A 22,702-nucleotide genomic window follows, 5' to 3' on the forward strand; every position below is an offset into this window, starting at 1 on the left:
CAAAAAGCAATTTGTCTCCCTTTAATCCTAGACTTGACTTTATATGTAAACTTGGCTAAAAATAGACTTCGCTCATGTAGACTTGGCTTTAAATAGACTTAGCTAAAAATAGCATTTTGTTATACTTTCAAGGCCCATAATCTAGGCATGCATGGGCGGATCTGGCTGGTTTTCGAAAGGAACCGAGCTCTGGTGGATATCTAAATACTGTACAAGTTTCATCGAGATACAATCAAAACTGAAGACTGTATCATGCTCACAAGCAATTATTTACAGACGCACAGAAAAACATACTACATATACATTACCATCGCATAAGCTCTTCTGGCCTTTGGCCAGTAGAGCTAAAAATAAATGCAAAATTACCACCAGAGCTTGTCGGCAAAAATCTATCTTCACCATGACACACACCACCTCATACGTCTGTCGTTACTAAGACAACACTAGTTGGATTAGATATTAAAACTATACAAAATCCCCTGTACTCTCCGGCCCTAGCATCATGTGACTTTTGGCTTGTTCCCACCATCAAAAACAAGTTGAGAAGGCTCATGTTACGACTACTTTTAAGACCTGCCAGTGGTTGTTTCGGAGTGTTTCAGGATAATACCAACAGAAAACTTCCATAACTGCTTTAAAACTTGGGTTCACTGGGGAATATTTTGAGCAAATTTGACATGTGTATTGTGTCCAATATTAGGACATAGATCTTCTGCAATTTATTATCTATACATTTAGTTGCCCTGCTCACGTTTAGATAATGTTGCTATGGTGATCATAACTAGCTTCTTATTTTTAATTTCATAATTTTGTTTCTGAAAATGAATAAATGGTATATAAAGCTATGTATGTTTAAAGAAGTGTGTACAAATATCAAAAATAAGAATGTTATGGTACTTGTCCCGAAACTTTCTGAACACCCCTCGTCCACTTAAAATACCTACCTAGGTAAACTATCATGGCCAAATTTAGATACATGTATGTAAAGCCATGAATTTATCAAAAACTGAATAATATTTTTTCTAAATGTTGAATAACTTATATTTTTATATATATTATCACACAATGTCTATTTATACTTATTCTGTAATTCTCAATAAAGTTATATTTTTTTTGCCATATTAATGTTGTTAATGGCCAAAGTTTATTTTAAAATTAATAAATAAACTTTGAAACTTAAAACTATTAGAATGCCACAGCCGCTGTCATTTAACTTCTGTTACGGTGAGTGTCTTTCAATTGTGTTTATAAAGCCACTTCTGTTAAGTGTCACTTTGGAAACCTGTGGCCTGTGTCACACCCTTTTTCATTGTTCAGGGGTGCTGTTTTTTTTCAATTTCATCATCAATATCTGACCAAAATTATTTTTTTTATTCTATTAATGCAAAAACTAGAAACGCCACAATGCAACAAAACCAAGTTTTCAATATGGGCATTCAGAAATTATAGCTATTATAAATTAATTTCATGTACAAGTCAGGAAAAAGTAGCAGCCTAATTGGGAAAAAACATTGTTCCTTTTTTTAGTTACAGTGACCTTGACCTTGACAAATCCTCCTCAAAAGCAATCCCAAGCTAGCTCTTCTCACAAGCTGCACACCAACTTTCATCACTATCCATAAATACAAACTAAAATTGTTGGGCAGAAACCATTTTCTCTTTTTAGTAACACTTGGGTGACTTGGACCTTGAAACCACCCTCTCAATAGCAAAGCTACATGTAAATATATAAAGCTACCTACACACCAATTTTCTTTACTAACCATCATTATTAACTTAAGTTATTGGGCAGAAACCATTTTTCTTTTCTATTTAAAGTAACAGCAACCTTGACCTGGCTCCCCTCAAAAGCAATCTCAAGTTAGTTCTTCACATAAGCTACCTACACACCAACTTTGAGTCTTTCATGACTATCCATCAATGCTACATTAAGTTATTGGACAGAAACCAACATTTCCGCTATTTTAGTAACAGTGACCTTGTCCCAATCCCCCCAAAAGCAATCCTAAGCTAGCTTTTCACATTAGCTACCTACACACCAACTTCCATTATTAATTATTAATATTTTTTGTTGAAAACCTGGTTAAATATGTTTGAGCAATTGTTCAAAGAATCGAGTTGTACATTTCATGCTTCAAATTTTTAAAAAGACATTTTGGTCATGAATGGATATCATTACTGAATTAACTTTTTGCCTCAATATTTATTATTTTATTAGTATCATTTATTTGGACCTTTTAACAGTTTACTACTTGGGTTTGATTTTGCATGCTAAATTACTTTATTCCATAAGAATAAGTTATATATTTATGTTTATATACTAATTAAGAGTGTCTTAAAGAAAACTTGCCTTTGACCTTCCTTTGATATTGTAATGTCCAAGAGTTTTTTGGCAATGAACCATTATCGCATCTACCGATGCTATTAGTGAATGAATGCTTGAACAGCCGACTTCAGATCCATCTACCCATGTAATCACGTCTCCGCGCACTGCACCCTTTGGAGAGGCTGTATTAACAAGCTGTCCACTTATGAGATCACCATTTTCATACAAGTCTTTAACTTCATCTAATATATCTTTTCCTTTGCTTTCACCAAGGAAATTGTCTATTACACACACCCCATATGCATTGAGACATTTTGTTATATATTCACTTAGAGCTTTATTTCGTGACTCAAGAACAGTAAAATATGGCATTTTGGCCCTTGCTTCTGCACTTGTTTCAGAAGTGTTTAATGAACTGTAATCTGGTATTGTCAATTCTGTTTCTTCAGATTCCAAAATAAATTTTTCTGAGCTGCCACTTTCAGCACTTGTATCTACAATTAAATAACCACTATCACTTGTGTCAGAATTAAGATATTCTGATATACCATCATTATGCCCTACTATGGAATGCGTATGCTGTTGTATACCTGAGTGTTTAGAGCCCATATTGTGTTCCAAGTCATCATGTTCCCTGGCTTCACTATCAGTAAACAAACCGGCAGACGTCTTCAAACCAACATGTACACATTCTGATTCACTTACAACAACATATCCCGTGTCCGAGGAGACTTGAGTCAACCCCGAGCTCGGATCAATTGATAACTTCTCCAATCCTTGAGTAACACTCGCCATTTGTCGGATATAATTGCTCGATTTATTTTCGTTTCTCGAGAAAGAGTCTGCTATTTTTTTACATATCTCCTTATGAAAAGGCCAGTGCTGCTTTTGATGCTCCCTGCAGCAATAAAACACACTGCGACACTTCGCGCATAATTTTACGTTGACCGTCTCATTACAAACCATGCATTTATCTACATGACTGTGTATGTTTTTCTCGTCACGTACACTCGCTGCCATCTTTGTTTTGACAGACTAATGGAGCGCTTGATTAGTAAAATCGCGGTACGTGATGTTACAAGATGGCAATATTTTCGGGAAAACGGGATATTCAAATTTAAAAAAAATCTATTACTTCGTTATTTATTATTAATAAGTTTGTTTTGTAAGAATATAAGAATAAAAAAACTAAAAAGTATATATCACATTTCGTTGAAATTGATCGAGTATAAACAGTACTGTAGGAATGACGTCACCATTACGTCATATGTACTTCCGTTGTGTGGAAAATTCTCAATAAAAAAAAAATGTTCTTATGATTGATAGCATGTTTTCACATGCTCAATACACTGTAAATAAAAAATATCATTATTCCTGAAACTTGTATACCTTAAGTATCTATTCTTGCTTGATTTATCATTTAGAGTAGAGACTAAAGCATAAACCGCTGCACTACTGTACAGTATAGTTGAAAGGTCATTTTGGAAGAATTGTCATAGCGGACGGTGCAATTTTTAGAGTTTGTTTTTCAAGTGGAGTGATTTTTCTTAGGAATAACTTGACCCCCCTTTTTATTGGCTTAAAGGGTAATTTAAAGCTTGTACTTTAAGAATATATGTGGTTATCATAGCCTGCATTCACTCGAAATGCCTTTAAATGTTTTCTAAAAATTATAAGTTTACATTGAATTATATAGGGAATAACAATGGTGGTGTGTAACCTGTACAAAGTCAGTGCAGTAGACTAGTTAGTCTGGAGTTCCTTCCCCTAACACTATCGTAGTCTGGAGTTCCTTCCCCTAACACTAACGTTATCGTACTGTATGAAATATCAGTAAGGCCACACCAAATTAATAACTTGTTCATCGGATTTCCCGCACCTATTTCTTCAGAAAAGCAAAAAAAAAAATTATTTTTTTTATCACTTGCCCCCGCTCCATCTAAAAAAATTAGTTTTGTTTTACGAGCGCTAATTTGTTTAGTAGAATGTAGCCCCGCGTTTTCATTCGGAACTCCTCGGCCATTTTTTTCAAAAACAACGTTGTTTTCGATAAAATGGCCGAGGAGTTCCGAATGCCGCGTTTTTCGATCGTAACAATTATCAAAGCACCGGCTCAATCATGCAGCCGCTCTAATGAGAGCCAATGAACGATATAGACCCGGAAGCAAGCGTCTAGATGATCGAGACTAAATTGGCAACAATGAAAACATCTCATTACTTGATTCTTGAAAATAACGTCAACAAATGACAATTCTACCACCGTTTAAAGTTTGATTAAATTTTGGACAAATGTGTTTGTTTTAATTTGCCTCTCACAAAAAGTAAACGTATATATATACTGGGCAAAGAAGTGCTGAAATTTATCGTGAATGACAGTGATAATCCAAAGTTTGAATTTGGTTCGGACATGTTTGACGGGAATTCGGATGACCGTTACAGTGAAAAGACAGTTTCCAATCGTTCATCTATACCTACTACACCTGTCCAGGTAAAAACTTCAGGTTTGTATTTTAACTTCTTTGTTGTTTTGCTGTTAATAGAGCAAATATGATGTATGTTTTGTATTATTTGTTTCCTTCAAAATAATTATACATTTAATGATTTATGCATGTTTGTTTATTTTCTACAGATCAGAGTATAGTGTTTATTTAAGTATATGGCAGATTTCACAAAAAAGGCAATTATTTGGCCCATTTGCTTTCATTTATTGTTATTGCATGTCAACGTCATATATACAGCAATTGCCTTTCCCAACCCAATAAGAACACCTAATAGAAGTGATTTGTATTAAAATAATGAAAATATTGTGTTAAATAAGGTAAAAAAATGTAAAAATATGCCGATATTTAGGACAAAAAAGACAGAAAATCTTCCCGGTACCAATATACCACTTTTTTGAGGATGCTTTTCAGTAACATCTGGTAACTATTTTATTCTTGTCTGTTGAATAATGTTTGCAAGAAATGTTAATTAAAACAATAATATATCTAAAATGATTGCATTTCGATTGTAATATACTTAAATTTTCGGTAATTGCGCATGGTGATAACGTTACGGTAATCTGTCCTTGAATTTTTGTGTAACATTAGCAGACATGATCCACTGCTAACTGTTTTAAGCCTAAACACACCTTTATTAAATCACTGAAAACAAAGACTACGTGTCGGATAAAAACAGAATTGCATGTAACAAGAAATTGGTCATTCCCGATCATAAAGTTTTTTAGGTCTAAAAATGTGTTAATGTTACTCAAAATCAATTCTGTCCCATTTTAGCATGACGATAGCACCTTTTCTATTCGTGAATAATTTACACCGACTGAGGGTTAACATCCGGGTAGCGATTACTTTTATATTGGACTGGTTCACAGTTGACATTGAAATGATAAAAATAGTGGTGAATACCGTTGATAAAAACTTAATCCAAGTTTGGCTCATTCTGTCCTTCGATGTAACGTTAACATTATGTCACGCTAGCATTAAGACAAGCGCTTAATAAAGCAAGAAAATCGTTGAAATTTGATGACTTTCCCAGAGTCAATTATTCAAACATAACAATGTCGTCTGTAAACTATCGTTTGTAAGTATTCATTCATTAGGTACGTAGTTTATATTGAATTCATACCGCTTTTGTGTTTGATATCGTTATTTATTGGACAGAATTAAGAATTTTTGTGATTTTCAATTGACCGTGTTTATCAATCATTTATATAGTTTGTTTTATACTGTATCAAGCTCAAACAGTCTGTGGTAGGTCTGTATTTTAATTTGTTGTGAAACATTTTGTCCAACTGCTAATGTGACATACTGCTAATGTTACTCATTCTGTTTTGTGGTTACACTAGCACATACTCACAATTAGCAATTTATAATATATATGTTTAATATCAAAGGTAATGATAATTGCACCATACTAGAGACATTTATATTACCACAACAAAACATTTATGTTTATAGCTTATCTGATCTGATATAAAAAGAAAACCTATGTTTGCAGAAAACATTTTCTGTCTTGTTGTCCAATTAGGGTTTGTTTCAATAAATTTATTTGAGAAAAACGAAACAATCTTTATTTTTTGTTTGTACAATCTGTTTTATAGATAAATGAACCATTTAGTGCAAGACAAAATACTTGTTTGGATCAAAATATTAAAAAAAAACAAGTTTTTACCGGCAATATTGTAACACTAGCACAAATGGTATGGTGATACAAAATTCTTTTTTTTATAAAAATGCATGAATAAATCATTGCAAATGTTCTAAAATATGATAGATAAGAAATTGCTGTAAAAGATTATGTTGAAATTACAAATCTGCAATAAATTTTAAAAATCAATATTCGCCGGGAACTTTTTGGTCACCAAAACGTGAAATCTGCCATATGGCAGATTTCACGTTTTGGTCACCAAAACAGGAGTAGGCAGGAGTAGGCAGTTGATACCATCTGATAGCACCTGCTATATCAGTGGTTTTACAAGAAAAATTTGTGCAAAACACAAGAGACGGAATCAAGAACAGAGATAAAATAAATGAAGTGTGTCAATATGAATGAAAACTTTCCTTGACTGCAAGGACTAAAGACATGCACACAAGTGACATAAATTTAAATGTTTGGTACAAAAAGTAGACATGTAGAACTTAAAATTATGACACAGGATGTGAAACAACACTTTATAGCTGATAACAGTCGAACAAGAGATTTTTCAAAAAGAAGCAAGATGTGGTTTTTTAACCCTTCGCAAATGAACTTTTTAAAGGGATTATTGCATACCAAGGACAATTTATTGTTATTGAATTATATCATGTTTAATGTTATTATTAAATTGTAAATAATACCATTGTTATTAATATGATTGTCTATGATCTTTTTATTCCAATGACTGTGTAAACTCCCATGGTTAATATTAAAAAGACATAAAATCGAGTTAACGTTTGTGGGCAATAACTAGCCACCCGGTTAACTTAGTTTGTAGGAGCACCGTGCTTTTTCTGGCAGCCCTTGGTTCGAGCTTTTTCCTATCATGTTACTTTAGTATTGTTATAGTCAATAAGCCTAGGTGTCGTTAGCGCAGTACTGTAGGCCGAATATTTTCTTGGCCCAAATTCAAACAGCCTTGAGATTTAAATGAAACTTGGTACACATGCAAATTTCCAGAAACAATAGGCTGATGTCCAGCAAGATCATACATAATATTTCAAGACTTGAATGATTCAATACATCTGCTCCTATGTATTTTAATTTCAATACATCTGCTCCCATGTATTTTAATTTTCATAACTAAAATTGTTCATCATTGTAAATACAGTGCTCAAGTTTAAAGCTGCATTCTCAGACTGACCATTTTGACAAAAAAATGTCTGAAAACCAGTGATATAAGATTGCTGATGGAAGATCAAAAAACATTTTTACAGAATTATCTTGACCGTTTTGACAAAAAAATGTCTGAAAACCAGTGATAAAAGATTGCTGATAGAAGATCAGATAACATTTGTACGTATCTTTGTTTGAAAATGGATATATTTATGGTTAAAAAGCGTTTCTAACGCTTTAAGAAAATGAAGTCTTTTGACAGTGTTTCAAACAACTGAGATCTGTTATTTTGTGAATCATCTTATATGACTGACTGAATTGAAGGCAATGATATCAAAATCAGTTAATCTGTAAGAATGTTCACAACAAAATAAAATACAGACCTACCACAGGCTGTTTGAGCTCGATACAGTATAAAACAAACTATATAAATGATTGAAAAACACAGTCAATTGATAATCACAAAAAAATCATAATAATCATACAAGATTTGACGAAGTTGCAGTGTGACAGACGTACACATTTTATGAGCTTCTACAGTTAAAAATAGTTTCTTTGACTCTTCATTTAGTTTAAATGTTGTTATAATGTTTTACTCATTTGAGATTTTAATAACCTGTTGTTACAATATAATTCTATTGCTTCTCATACAGTTCCTACTAGTTTTGTTCATGTTTATTTATAAATACACTGTTGACCAAAGTTTATATGGTGTCAAACTGAAAGACGAATCCTGGAAACTCTGTTCCCGCAGCAGTTTGATTAAACAATCTCATAAAAAAATATACCAATCTGGATAGAATAACTTCCAATACGAAAAACCAACAATATAACTAAAGATCAGACTGTTGTGTGTCTTAAAGGCCTAGTTTAAGCCTTTTAAAAGTGACCCTCCCCCTTTTAAGGCCTAATTTAAGGAATATTTGGCATGATAATCCCCTGCTGTGCATCTCCTTCTAATCACACTGGTTTGACAGTAGGGGCCAATTTCCTGTGTTTACCGGTAGGTTTATCGGCTCAGGGCCATTAAGGGTCCATTTCTATCTTAAAATATCCCATACTGCCCAGCAGGATACCCAGATCGGAGATCTGATAAGACAATTAGGCAATTATGCACCAATCAATTGTAACCACGGCCCCCCAGGTCCGGGGGTATACTGGGGGTAGCCGGGGAAAAGGGCCATGTTTTTAATTTCCATGTGGCCCCGCATGGCCGTGTGAGTTCGGTGGTTTTGTCTTAGTGCCAAATTTAGCGGAGATATTGACTTATATAGACTCTGTGGGGTGCGGGGGGCATTTGGTCGGGGTTTTACCATCAGTTCGACCCGGGGTTTGCTGGACCGAAAGTCAAAGTCCCCGCTATTCCGGACCTGGGGGGGGGGGGGCATGGTTACAATTGACTGGTGCATTAGATTAAGATCCATTTACAGAGGTTGTGTACAAATAAACAGTGTCATAAGAGATTGATCAGAAATCTTTACCCCGAACTGTATATGCCTACAGAGTGACATGAACACTGATCAAAAGATCTTATCATAAAAATGGCAAACAAACATCCAGAACTTTAAAACCTGTAACAAGAACCACCCCACCTGCAGTAACCTTGCATATAATCCAACCCGACACAGCAAAAGACAATTCTTATAAAATAATGTTTAATGTAAGTAAATTGCAACAGTCAAACAATTCAGACGATTTACACATCATCTTCTTGTCTTCAAGGGTATGGTTCTGAAAAAGAAACTAAATTATTACATACTTTCTGTTGAGATATGAGAGTGTTCTAAGTTATATATGTCTGCCTCTAACACAAGAAGTCGTGGGTTTGGTTTGATCCCCACCAGGGGTACTTTCTCATTGCCTCACAAAACTAACACAATACGTAATGTTTTCTACCAAGGGAGCAGATTTGAGAGATTAAATTCACAGAGCAGTCTTCACAATCTTACAAACTAAAACAAAACACTCGAACGTAAATGCCATAATCTATTCATCAGACTCATTCCACATGGAACAACATTTAGTTTGTCAACTTGCGCCACAATACTACTGGTCATAATGCACCAGTCAATTGTAACCACACACCCTAGGTTCAGGGATGGGGTTCAGGGAAAATAGAAAAAGTCTTATCAGATCTCCAATCTGATAAGACCTGCTGTGCAGTTTTCAATGTTTTATTATGAAAATGGACCTAATCTAGGCCTTTAACTAATTTATCGTATTTTTTATTGTAAATATATATAACACTGGCATTCAGTTAATTTAATCTGGGACAGTTTGAAATTGAATAAAAAACAGTCACTAGATTGAACAGTTTTAGAAGCACAGAAACAATGTTCTTAAACTTTTATATACTCGGGGGGGGGGGTCAAACAGGAATCCAAAAGTAACACCAGGGGAGATGTCCTATTGTCCAATAGCACCCATTGTTCTGTCCAAAATGTAACACTAGCATTCAGGTGACTAAAATAAGGTAAAGATACAATATATAACACAAGTTTGTGTCAAAAATAAGATTTGTCAGATAAGAAACACAATGAATCACAAAAAGAGCATACAAATATTGACTTTCATCTCAAGCATTCTCTCTTGGTGATGTCAAACTCTGCTTCTGTCCTATGTAACATTTAATAGGGGAAAAGTCCTTTTGTCACATTAGCAAACATATTTCTGTCCCAATTATAACATAAGCATTCAGTTTACTTAGGCCTAAAAAAAAAATACATTTGGTTTTGCTTACCCGACCCTACCTACGGAATAGGCTCCGACCCTACCGTTTTTATAGTCAGTTTGAAAAAAAAAATGAAAAACTAAAAAAAAAAAAAAAAAAAAAAAAATCCGTTTTTTTTTTAATTGCTTTTCAATATTTAGTTTAAACCTTAAACGCTTATACAGAAGATAGCTTTAACACCATTCTCCAATGATGAAAATGATATTCTTATATAAAGCCTAATAAAATAAATAAAAAAAATAAAAAAAAAGCCTACCTACCCTACCTATTTTTGAAAAGGATGTAACCCTAACCAAACAATTTTTTTTTTTAGGCCTTAATCAAATTCAGATTAAGTATTAAACAGTTAAGCTTGTATCAAAAGCATACAATGGATCACAAAAAAACAAAACATAAATATGTGTTTTATAAAAAAAGAAGGTTTCTGTCCAATGTAACAGCAGTTATGTCCATTTGTCACGTTATCATCTATATTTCTGTCCATTTTATAACGTTTGCATTCTTAATTCTGTCCAATAAATAACGATATCAAACACAAAAGCGGTATGAATTCAATATAAACTAAGTACCTAATGAATGAATACTTACAAACGATAGTTTACAGACGACATTGTTATGTTCGAATAATTGACTCTGGGAAAGTCATCAAATTTCAACGATTTTCTTGCTTTATTAAGCACTTGTCTTAATGCTAGCGTGACATAATGTTAACGTTACATCGAAGGACAGAATGAGCCAAACTTGGATTAAGTTTTTATCAACGGTATTCACCACTATTTTTAGGCTGTCGGCTGCAAGACGACAGTCTTTAGAGAGCGGTATTTCAGAAACGCGACTAGTCGCCTGACACGACATATTGAATATGAATATATTAATACACACCACCTGCGTAGCAACAGAACTACTTACGTGAATGTGGGGCGTCAAGTACCTGCTTATGTGTGTTTAACGCGTTATTGCCTTTTTTATGACAAACATTGCGTGTTACTCTTAGTATAGTTGTACCGTTGCAATTTGGTGAGTTTTATTGAACAAAATAATGAAAGTATAGCATTTACATACGAAGTCATTTTACCCTACATCCAATAGTAAGCTACACCACATGTTTGCACCCCGTGTGACGTCACACATATCCCGGCATTCAAGACTGACCCGGCAAACCCCAGCAAAGAACTTATTTTATGAATGAAAGTTATTAAGAAATAAATCATACGCGGTTAAAGAGTTCATGTCATGTAATATTTTGTGAAATAGCTTTTATATTTCAAATGATTTTTTTTTAGCAGCAATCGAACTATTGTATTTGTTTGAGTAAATTATTTGGATTATACCTATCACAGTGTGTCAACGTTATGCCTATTGTTATTTTGGACTATAGGGTGTAGTTTTTAAAGTCATACACAATATGGCGGCGATTATGCGGAAATGAAATTGAATGTTACTTCGAACACGTTCTTCTACAAAATAACCGACCTGTATTTAGTGCTATTGCTTTAACATCAATCGAAGCAAAAATGGCATCAATGTATGCGTCTAAAAATGTTAAATTTAGATGGAGACAATCCAGAAATGAGCTGCCAGGAAGTGATCGATTTCGGACACGAAGGTACATGTACATTAGTCTGAAATAATAGACGTGTTATACGGGATTCTTCCAATCCCTAACGTCTAAACGGTTTTGTGCAAAAAGCGGGGGTGTTTGAAAAATATTGAAATTGTATTAAGTGAAGTATTTTATGGTTGAAATGGATAATGAAGTAAAGATTTATATTCATATTTTACCATGGAAGTGCAAAGCTATTTTGCAAAAAAACAAGCATTTAATGCATTAAAACACATTATTCACCTTTTCATTAAAAAGAAAGTTGACTGACACAGACAACAATTATGCCAAGTGGAACAACTTGACCCAATCGTAATAATTCGGCCACCTCCGACAAGCTTCGAGATAATACAATCGTAACAACTCGGCCTTGGCCGAACAATCTGAACATCTCAGCCAGTATCCAACAGGGATTGACTATCTCGAAGCTTACTGAAGATGGCGAGTTGTTACAATTGATGGCCGAAATGTTCCGATTGTTGTAAAATTGTGAACTGCAGCCTTGCAGGTGCCCTTCATGTATATATTGTTATGTTTTGACAGAATGAAATGAAGAAAAAACCATCAAACTCATAATTATTTGCTTGATATTACTTTTTGGTTACGGAATTTATATGAAATAACATTATCTGGTAATATTTCTTGTTTTTATGATATGTTATAGATGCAATATGCTTTAAACCGGAATCCCGATCGGAATAACTACCCACTTTTCGTACAAAACAATTTGTACGTGAAGGATTTGCTGTATCAAAAATCGTAAAAAAATCTGTCAACGTACAATTATTTGGACTAGAAGGTACATCTAGCTGATCTACATCTCTTAGTCTAAATATTTGTACGTTGACGGACTCTTTTTACGATTAAAAAAAAATGTATATATATATGGCAAATCCTTCACTACAACATCTTCATGTTACTTTCAATTCAGAGTTGATTATTCACTAAAATTATTTCGCATTTTTAATTGTTGTTTAACCTGAAGCGTCTCAACCATCAAAAAAGAACATATATGCTTCAATAGTCTAAAAGAAATAGACGTGTTATATGGGATTCTTCCAATCCCTAACGTCTAATCGGGTTTGTGCAAAACAGGGTGGGGGTTGAAAGATATTGAAATCGTAGTTAGATAAGTATTATATGTTTGAAATAGATATTAAAGGTTTATATTCGTATTTTAGTTATTACCATGTAAGTGCAAAGATTTTTTTCACAAAACAAGCAGTTAATGCATTTAAACACAACCATTTTACATCTATGTAAATCTATGCACCGCAGCCTTGCAGGTGATCTTCATGTATAACAGTTTATATCATTATGTTTTGACAGTATGAAATGAAGAAAAACACTCATCAAACTCATAACAATTCGTCAGCTTTTATTTTTTGTGTACATAACTCATTTTAGATATATATAATTATCTGACCCGGAATCCCAATCGGAATAGCTACCCACTTTTGGTACAAAAAAATTGTATGTGAAGGATATGCCATTTCAAAATTTGTAAAAAGATCAGTTAAGTTACTATTATTTGGACTAGTGCTTCAAGTGTTTGATTTATTGTCTCTATAATGTATAATGCACCTGTCAATTGTAGAGCCAAGCTGGGAGCTGCCTAAAAATCAGTTACCTCAGTTTGACAGATCTCCATGCAAGTGTTCACATGGTCGTGGGTTCAAGCACCATACCAGTAGCATCTTTTCTCAAAGGTTTACTTTAGAACCCATCATCCAGGAGTAAACAATTATGATTTTTTTATTAAATATTACAGGCCATGTTCTTTTGTAAACTTTCAGATTGAGAAGTGCCTGGATACAAGGCTAGTATTGTTAACATCATCTGATACAATCAACTGGAACAAAGCTGAAATGGCTGCCTGACCTGACTTAAAAATTGGATGGCAGTACATCAGACTAGAAGATTACAAGAATTGAGGTGGACGAAATGAAACCTGAGCCTACCAAAGCTGACAGATTGCACAAGAAACACATAAATGCAGGTATTTACTGAGATATTGTAATTATTTTTTGAAACTTCTCATTCATTTAGGAAGTTCAGTTGAAACAGAGTTGGCAAAACAAATGAACAAAGGTATATACATTTTGAATTCTAATTCAAATGAGAACTTTACTGGCCAGCACAGAATGGTAAAATGCTAGCCTGCCTGGTTCGAATCAGTAAAGCTGATGAATGTACTGGTTGTGTAGCCAGGATGTGAGTAGGTCTGCACTTGGCTGATAATGCATATCATATGTTTAAGCCGCACTCTCACAGATTGTCTGTTTTACCAACTCTTTTTTTTTATTTCTTGGTCTTGTAATGAATTATTTTATGCGAATTTCTGAACACTGGACATAACAGACAACTGGAAAAAGGGGATCGCTGCTTTCTTATATTAATTCAGTCAAAAAAGACAACTGAAAATATTGGAACGCTGTTTTCTTATTTTAATACGGTCAAAAGATAATGTTCTGTGCCAAAAATCTCATTATAGTGTTAGTAATGCTTTTAACCATAAAACCAATAGTTACAAATGTAAATATAAAAAACATGATCTTATCTTTTGTCAGCAGTCTTATTTCATCAGTTTTCATACTGCTTTTCATTAGCTTATTCCAAGCCAAAAAGTAAAAGAAGTTGTCAAAACCTTCAATCTGTGACTGAGAGTGCAGCACTCTTACAGATTGAATGTTTTGACTACTTTATTTATTTTTTGTCTTGGAACGGGCCAATTTATGTGAAAATGCATGTTAACCATATATAAGATTGCTGACAATAAATTTGTCAGAAAATGTTTATATTTAAGTTCAAAATGTTTTATGCATTTTTCTTAAACCGTTAGTAACGCTTTAAGCCATAAAACCTTTGTTTTCGACCTGAAATATGGAAGTCTGCAATCTAATATTTTGTCAGTAGTCTTATATCACTGGTTTGCAGATATTTTAGCAAAAAAATAGGTCATTCCAAGACAAAAAATACAAAAGTTGTAAAAACAGTAAATCTGTGAGAGTGCAGCTTTAAATGACTAAATGGTTTGTTTCTAACAACATTACATGTGCATATGTATATATTTGTTCTTAAATTTGTAATTTAGATTGGAAGATTCATTCTCTGGAAAGTAGAAAAGGGCATGTTACATACTGTTATCACTGCCATGACAGAAACCATATTGAGGAGCTGGTCCACCTGTAGGAAGAATTGCCCTATTGGTTGGAGCAGCACTATTACCCAGCCATACACCAGCACTTGGTTTGTCATAGGGAGCATTTCTGAGCAGTTATGGAGACCACTAACTATGCAGGTATGTCATAATCAAAATCTTGGTTTATATATTTTTTTATAATTTAGCATCTGTTGAGAAGAAATTTATTTCTAGATTGAAGGAACACACTATAGATTGATGCCCAAAAATATATTTCTTATTTTAATGCGTTATCAGGTCTAACTCATTTGACTTATATGATCAAAGCAAAAGAAATGCAAATGATTAATCTGCAGATATACAAATGTAAGCTTTTTTAACTGGGGAAATTGTTGCCACTTGTCTATTAATTAAAGAACACATTTATAATTAATAATGTTTAATCTGTACACAAATCATATGCCTTCTTTGTTTTAACCACCAATGTCAAAGAGTCCAGCATGATAATGCATTAAATTGAAAAAAATGCATTAATTTATATGAACCCTTTAAAACAAAGACATTTCCTAAATCCAATAAAAATAATTGAATATTAATGCAGAGTTCAGTTAGAATATAATATAACTTTTTTGCAGTTGTTGCAGTGAAACTTGCACCAGTGTGTTTTCTGTGGAGATAAAGAGATAGTGTCCAGCAATGAAGACCCAACTCAAGATCTGACCTTGTAAGGCCAATATGAAATAACTGTGTGGGAAAATGGGAAAAACCTGCAGTCAGGAATGCACAGAAATCATCAAAAAAACAGTGTAAAATTAATCTTGAATAACTTGACATTTATTTTGTTTGACATATTTATTCATGGTGCAGTGAAAACATTCCTTTTTTCTCATGGTTATTTAAATTTAGAATTGATAGGAGGGAACATCACTATGTAGTTTCATGTTCATAGTCAGATCAAAACCCATGTACATGCCCAAATGAGCATTCGAAAATATCAAAATGGTACTTGTTGTATGTAGTGTGAGTTAATTAACATAATAAACAAAAATATTTAATCAAGTTCAATTTATTATGCCCCTTTCAAAGAAGAGGAGTATATTGCTTTGCACATGTTGGCCGCTACGTCCGTCTGTCTGACAGTAGACCAAAGCTTTTCCGGGTGATAACTCTACAATTCCTAGACCTATTGTCAAACTTGACATGAAAGTTTGGTTTAACCAGTAGATGACCCCTTTTGATTTTAGGGGTAATATGGTCAAAGGTCACAGTGACCTTGAACAGGAAGGTGTCAAACCATACATCTGACTGATAAGTTGACAATGCCTGCACCTATGGCCCTCAAACTCAACATGGAGGCTAAGTCTGACTATTAGAAGATCCTATTGATTTAAGGGGTCATTGGGTCAAAAGTCAAGGTCACAGTGACCTTGAATGCCAAAAGGTTGTACTAATAATGACTGGACAAAGCCTGCACCCATGGCCCTTGAACAACTTGACTTTGGGGTTGGGCCTGACCAGTAGGTGAGCCCTATTGATTTGTCACAGACCATTGAACGCAAAAAGCTTGCCTGTGTGACAACTCGACAAAGTCTGCACCCATGGCCTTCAAACTTGAAATTTAGGTTTGGGGTGACCAGCAGATGACCCCTTTGGATTTGAAGGTCAAGGTCACATCTCCAATATTGGTCATTAAAACTATGTCATTTACTTATTCCCTGCTGCTAAGAGGATACATGTTTATCAGCAAATATCAGCCATCATCTGAATATGAGTGAAAACTGTACCAACTACCCTCATACTTTGAATAGCATAATCTTAAAACTGCCTCAAAGGCATCTTTTGTCAATGAAAAACCAGCTGTCATTTCGGTCCATGCATATTTCATTCAATTGTCCAGATATTCTTGACAACATGGCGCTAATTAATGCTGCAGGTTTGAAATTTAAGACATTAGTTTTTATGCCCCCACAAAGTGGCGGCATATAGGGTTGCCCTTGTCCGTACGTACGTCTGTCTGTCTGTACGTACGTACGTCCCGAAGATTGTTTCCGATCTAATTCTTGAAAACCGTTTGTCCAATCCTCACCAAACTTTAAACACATGTTTGTGACCATAATATCTTGATCAAGTTCGATAGTCATGGAAATCGCTTTAGTCATTTAGGAGTTACATCCCTTTTTTGCCAAAAATACTTCAAAAATATATGTTTCCAATCTAATTCTTGAAAAGTATGTGTCCAATCCTCACCAAACTTTACATACATGATTGTGACCATAATATCTTGATCAAGTTCGATAGCCATGGAAATCGCTTTTGTCATTTAGGAGTTACGGCCCTTTATTTGCAAAAAAAGACTTGAAAAATACGTCTTGAAGATTGTTTCCGATCTAATTCTTGAAAACTGTTTGTCCAATCCTCACCAAACTTTTAACACATGTTTGTGACCATAATACCTTGATCAAGTTCGATAGCCATGGAAATCGCTTTAATCATTTAGGAGTTAGGGCCCTTTATTTCCCAACAATACTTAAAAAATATCTTATCCGATCTAATTTTTGAAAAGGATTTGCCCTTGTGCAGATTATCCTGAATAATCATTATGGCTTATTTTCTGTGACAAAAAATCGAAGTGGGGGCATCCGTGTCCTATGGACACATTTCTAGTTTTTCTTCAGCACCATGCAGATTTATTAACACTTTTATAATAAAAACAAACTAGAAAACAAATTTTAAAGATATTAGTTTTTTTCATGGTATGATGCCACAGCACCATGCAGATTTGTTTTCACTTTTATATCAAAGAAAGTAACTCGAGCACAAATTTTGTAGATATGTGGACTCTGTTGATAGAAGTTCTGGGAGGCATTTTTAGGCTTGAAAGAGCATCATTTTAAAGTTATATTTTTATTATGTCCCTTCAATCTTGGGTATAGTTTGTATTGTATTTGCATTTTAAAGACATTGGCTTCAACAGACCCTAATGAAATGAAGGAATGTAATTGCTTACTGAAACTGTTATAAGCGACGTCATAAATTGAAGCAATTTTAACATAATGAATATGCATTTAACTAATTTAAAGCGGTTCAAAATTAGGAAATTTGAATTAAGAATCTTGTAGGCCATTGGATACAAAATTGATTAAGTAGGGCCAATATATTTGTGCTTATTATAATCACATTTATCCTTCTTCATCTACCTTAAAGAGTGTTCATCATTTGTATGAAATCATTTGATCACGTTTCATTTGAAAGAACTTTGCGGTAGTGTTTGCTTGCTTCAGTTACGTCACCGACAGTCTTGCAGCGCTTTCAGCGCTTTGATTATCATTTCAATGTCAACTGTGAACCAGTCCAATATAAAAGTAATCGCTACCCGGCAAACTCCGCGCAGTGTTACTTCCCTTGCAGTACAGTAATCACTGCCTTCACAAATATCACGTGATGATAGAAACGCCACGTGATTGCAATTTACAAAATGGACGGAACACCTTTAAAAGAAAGAACATGCCGCCAACATTCGATTTGTTTTGGTTTTGCTTGCAATCCTGGTTCAAAACGTTCGATACATGTCTGAATAGCTAACAACACATCCATGTTGATATTGTAATTTGTAAATCCTACTTTCAATTTGAAAAAAGACCGAACATTTCCGAATGTTTTTTTAATTGTTATTTTTTTATAAAACATATTATGCCTATCAACTGGCGTAAAGTAATTATTTAAGAAAGGATATAAGAATAAATATATATGATTTAAAAAAAATGCCATTAAAAGTTTTCATCCAATTTTGGATGAAAATCTTGTGGTGGCAGTGATTACTGTACTGCAAGGGAAGTAACACTGCGCGGAGTTTGGCTACCCGGATGTTAACCCTCAGTCGCTGTAAATTATTCACGAATAGAAAAGGTGCTATCGTCATGCTAAAATGGGACAGAATCGATTTTGCGTAACATTAACACATTTTTAGACCTAAAAACTTCATGATCGGGAATGACCAATTTCTTGTTACAAAGGTGCTATCGTCATGCTAAAATGGACAGAATCGATTGTGCGTAACATTAACACATTTTTAGACCTAAAAACTTCATGATCGGGAATGACCAATTTCTTGTTACATGCAATACTGCTTTTATCCGACACGTAGTCTTTGTTTTCAGTGATTTAATAAAGGTGTGTTTAGGCTTAAAACAGTTAGCAGTGGATCATGTCTGCTAATGTTACACAACAATTGGAGGACAGATCACCATGCGCAATTACCGAAAATTTTAGTATATTACAAACGAAATGCAATCATTTTAGATATATTATTGTTTTAATTAACATTTCTTGCAAACATTATTCAACAGACAAGAATAAAATACTTACCAGATGTTACTGAAAAGCATCCTCAAAAAAGTGGTATATTGGTACCGGGAAGATTTTCTGTCTTTTTTGTCCTAAATATCGGCATATTTTTACATTTTTTTACCTTATTTAACACAATATTTTCATTATTTTAATACAAATCACTTCTATTAGGTGTTCTTATTGGGTTGGGAAAGGCAATTGCTGTATATATGACGTTGACATGTAATAACAATAAATGAAAGCAAATGGGCCAAATAATTGCCTTTTTTGTGAAATCTGCCATATGCAATGCATGAACAGTAATAGAAAAATAAAGTTTGGCAGTTTCTTGTGTTATCATCAAACTGTTTCAGTAATGCATACTACATTATACTACAATGAACATTTATGTATAATATTGCTTATTAAAATTTCAGATTCCTCCGACGCAGCGGATCATGAAATTCCTGTCCCGATGAGGCAACAAGGCGTGCTTGTGGTGGAGGCCTTGGTCGCCGATGAGTCAATGTTCGTGGACAGTAGGATGACGCTAAAAATGAACCTGACTGACATTCATATGTGCTTCATGCAATCCCATGAGTTTTACCATTCACACAAAAACATCAAACAAGCCGGATTGTGTATATTTTGTAAATATTAGTCAAAAGGATAAAGAAAATGGTGCCTGACTGTGTGATTGGAAAAAGGTATTAATCACATGTTTCGAAGAAATGTTTGTAGATTGTTTAGATGTTCATGTGTATTTAAACTATATATGGAAAACATTCAAGTGTTAAATATTTATGCTGATTGTTTTTTTGTCTATGAAAAAATATTGCATATTCTTGTATTTTCTTGAAATATGTTTATGCTATATATGAAAACTGACACAATCAGTATTTGCAGTATGTAACAGGGTACAATTCTTTGTATGAAATAAGAATTGGTTGGGTGTAACCTTTTCATGGTATTTTAGTTCATTCACTGTGACCATTGTATTTTTAATTACCTGTCTTCTGACCATGACCATGTTGGCATAGGATTATAGTTTTTCCCGCCATTTCAATCATGTGATCTGTCACATGATTGCAGTTCAGCCTCTTATTCAGAGTTTGATGAGGGAGGTTGGACTTCTCTTGGAAGTCAACTTTGGTTTTTTGTACAGGATTTGGACATATGTTTTGGTGGGTATTATTTCTGATACTGTATCTGCAATTACCCTTTCTGTATTTGCAATGAGTTAAGATGTGTTTTGAATTATGCATTTAGTACACATTTTACTTTTCTGCACGAGTTTCTCAAATTCAAGATTGCGGCAAATTCTTATCTAACTGATTATTAACTAATTAATTTACAATCACTTTTACTACATCTATTACACTTTTAAAATGATCCTTATTACAGCTAACCTCAGTCATGTCCTTACCCATCACGGGAGAGAGACAGTTGAGCGCGTATATATCCTTTCATTCCACAAATGGTAAGCCATTATTAGATAGCCTATTGTATGTACAGTCGGCTATGTTTTGTATGTCATTATACTGTGTTTTTATACTTGTTTTTATGTACTTTGTTTTCATCGTTGCCACTGGATTTAGGTCACGTTTCATTTTTATAAACTGTTATAAATCACGATTATATATGCTGTTGATATACAAGGATAAATTATACCAGAAAAATGTATATATATAAGTTGTATAAGATTAAGTATCATCTTATTCTTATGATTGTATTTATCTATTTTCAGAATGCGGAATATACATAGATATAAATATATTTAGTGGTTATTCTCATGATTACCATGATTACTGAACTCTCTACAATAAACCGTGAAATAACCGGACTCTAGTGTGGACTTTTTTAGCTAATATAGCTGGTTACAACATATATATTTATTGGACCAGCCGGGCATGTAACCTGTATATTACAAGTACAAAAGAAGTAAAAGTGTCTTTTGTATATATGTTTTCTATCACTTGTCTAAATTTGAACAAGATATCTAAAACAAAAATTAAGGAAAATTTGCAAATTAAAAAAAGATAGGCATTAAATTCTGAGAAAGCCTAAAATCATACTGGCGCAGGCTGGAATTTTCTGTGACATATTTTCAGCTGAAATGGTTTACAATATGGTGTAGGTTTTTTGTAAATTTTATTCCAGAACTTAAATGGTTACCAAGGCCAATTGTGTAGTCGGTCGCCCGTGAGCTCAATCGGTAGAGCGTTGGACTGTGAATCGAACAACCCGGATTTGATTCCCAAGCGGACCAGGTCACTTCTGTTGTGATTGGTTATGAAATCCTTTCTTCGACCATTTGCACTGTACCTCTGCCCCTGGCATGTGCAGAAGTAGTCAGTTCCTTGCAGAGGTGAAGGCACCTAGTACTGGTTCTGCCCAGGATAGGTGTGCGGTGGTTGAACTGTCACTCTGGGACCCTTCGATGTGCTCACGCTGAGACCCGGAGTATTAACTACTAACACTACCAATCGTGTAGTCAAAGCAAGAGTGATAGCTGTAGTTTATATATATATGTGACTGCAAATGCCTATATTCATTTTTTGAGTTATTTTTCAAGTCGCCTTGTCTAGTCATTTCCATGGCATGAGATATGACAATGTATTTTAATAGAGAATTATTTTTAACCAAGTTTTCCTAAGGAAAAGTGGAAAACCAAGTTAATAGATTCGGATATTCCATTGGGCAGGCAGGTGGCTGTGACCATTGGCGCTTGTGTCCAGGCTTTAACTTAGCCATGCATAGGGTATTTAAAAAAAAAACCTTGCAAAAAGGTTTTTAAACTGGAAAACTGGTTTTGAGTTCTCTCATTTATGAAATAGTTTAAAGAAATACATTTTCTTGATCTCATATAGCATTTGATTGATCTAAAATATAATATTGGTATAGAATTATCTTTTAGTGTTATCATTCTTTCACTGGATGTTATCCTTGTACTGTTTACAATATCATTGTTTAGTTAATAAGTGAATAAAATGTGAGCAAAAGTGAGTTTTTCGCTTAATGCCAAACAAATATTTTTATTATTTCGCTCGCTCGCCCCATTATTTTTTGGGAAAGATCCGATGAACAAGTTATCAATTTGGTGTGGCCTAAGCAGGGAACCAGACTATAGACTAGTGAATAAAACCATAAGCAACCAGTAATTATCAACTCAACACAACTCAAAACTCGTTTTATTTACTAACTTCAGGTTACAATGTATGCAACAACATGGATAGGATATATAATATGAACTAAGGCGCTGCC

The 22,702-nt window shown here is 34.0% G+C and overlaps 1 protein-coding gene and 2 long non-coding RNA genes across 4 annotated transcripts in view; 2 read left to right on the forward strand and 1 right to left on the reverse strand.

The window, feature by feature from the left end:
• The window catches only part of LOC128209956 (egl nine homolog 1-like), a 62,727-nt gene extending 59,191 nt beyond the window's left edge, over positions 1–3,536 (reverse strand). Inside the window, exon 1 of one of the 2 annotated variants that reach the window (XM_052914232.1) lies at positions 2,351–3,536. In XM_052914232.1, coding sequence (XP_052770192.1) covers positions 2,351–3,346 — 996 coding nt within the window. In that variant the 5' untranslated portion in view covers positions 3,347–3,536. The remainder of the gene's footprint in view (positions 1–2,350) is intronic. The other variant, XM_052914231.1, reaches the window with a different exon arrangement.
• An 890-nt stretch (positions 3,537–4,426) lies between these two features.
• On the forward strand, positions 4,427–22,702 carry LOC128209515 (uncharacterized). The gene is made up of 3 exons (XR_008257012.1): positions 4,427–4,827; positions 19,876–20,918; positions 21,186–22,702. It is a non-coding gene; the product is annotated as an uncharacterized LOC128209515 (long non-coding RNA).
• Positions 11,153–16,167, forward strand: LOC128209516 (uncharacterized). The gene is made up of 4 exons (XR_008257013.1): positions 11,153–11,973; positions 13,767–13,969; positions 15,065–15,271; positions 15,748–16,167. It is a non-coding gene; the product is annotated as an uncharacterized LOC128209516 (long non-coding RNA).

Source organism: Mya arenaria, chromosome 11 (genome assembly GCF_026914265.1).
Source record: "Mya arenaria isolate MELC-2E11 chromosome 11, ASM2691426v1".
Classification (NCBI taxonomy): Eukaryota; Metazoa; Mollusca; class Bivalvia; order Myida; family Myidae; genus Mya; species Mya arenaria.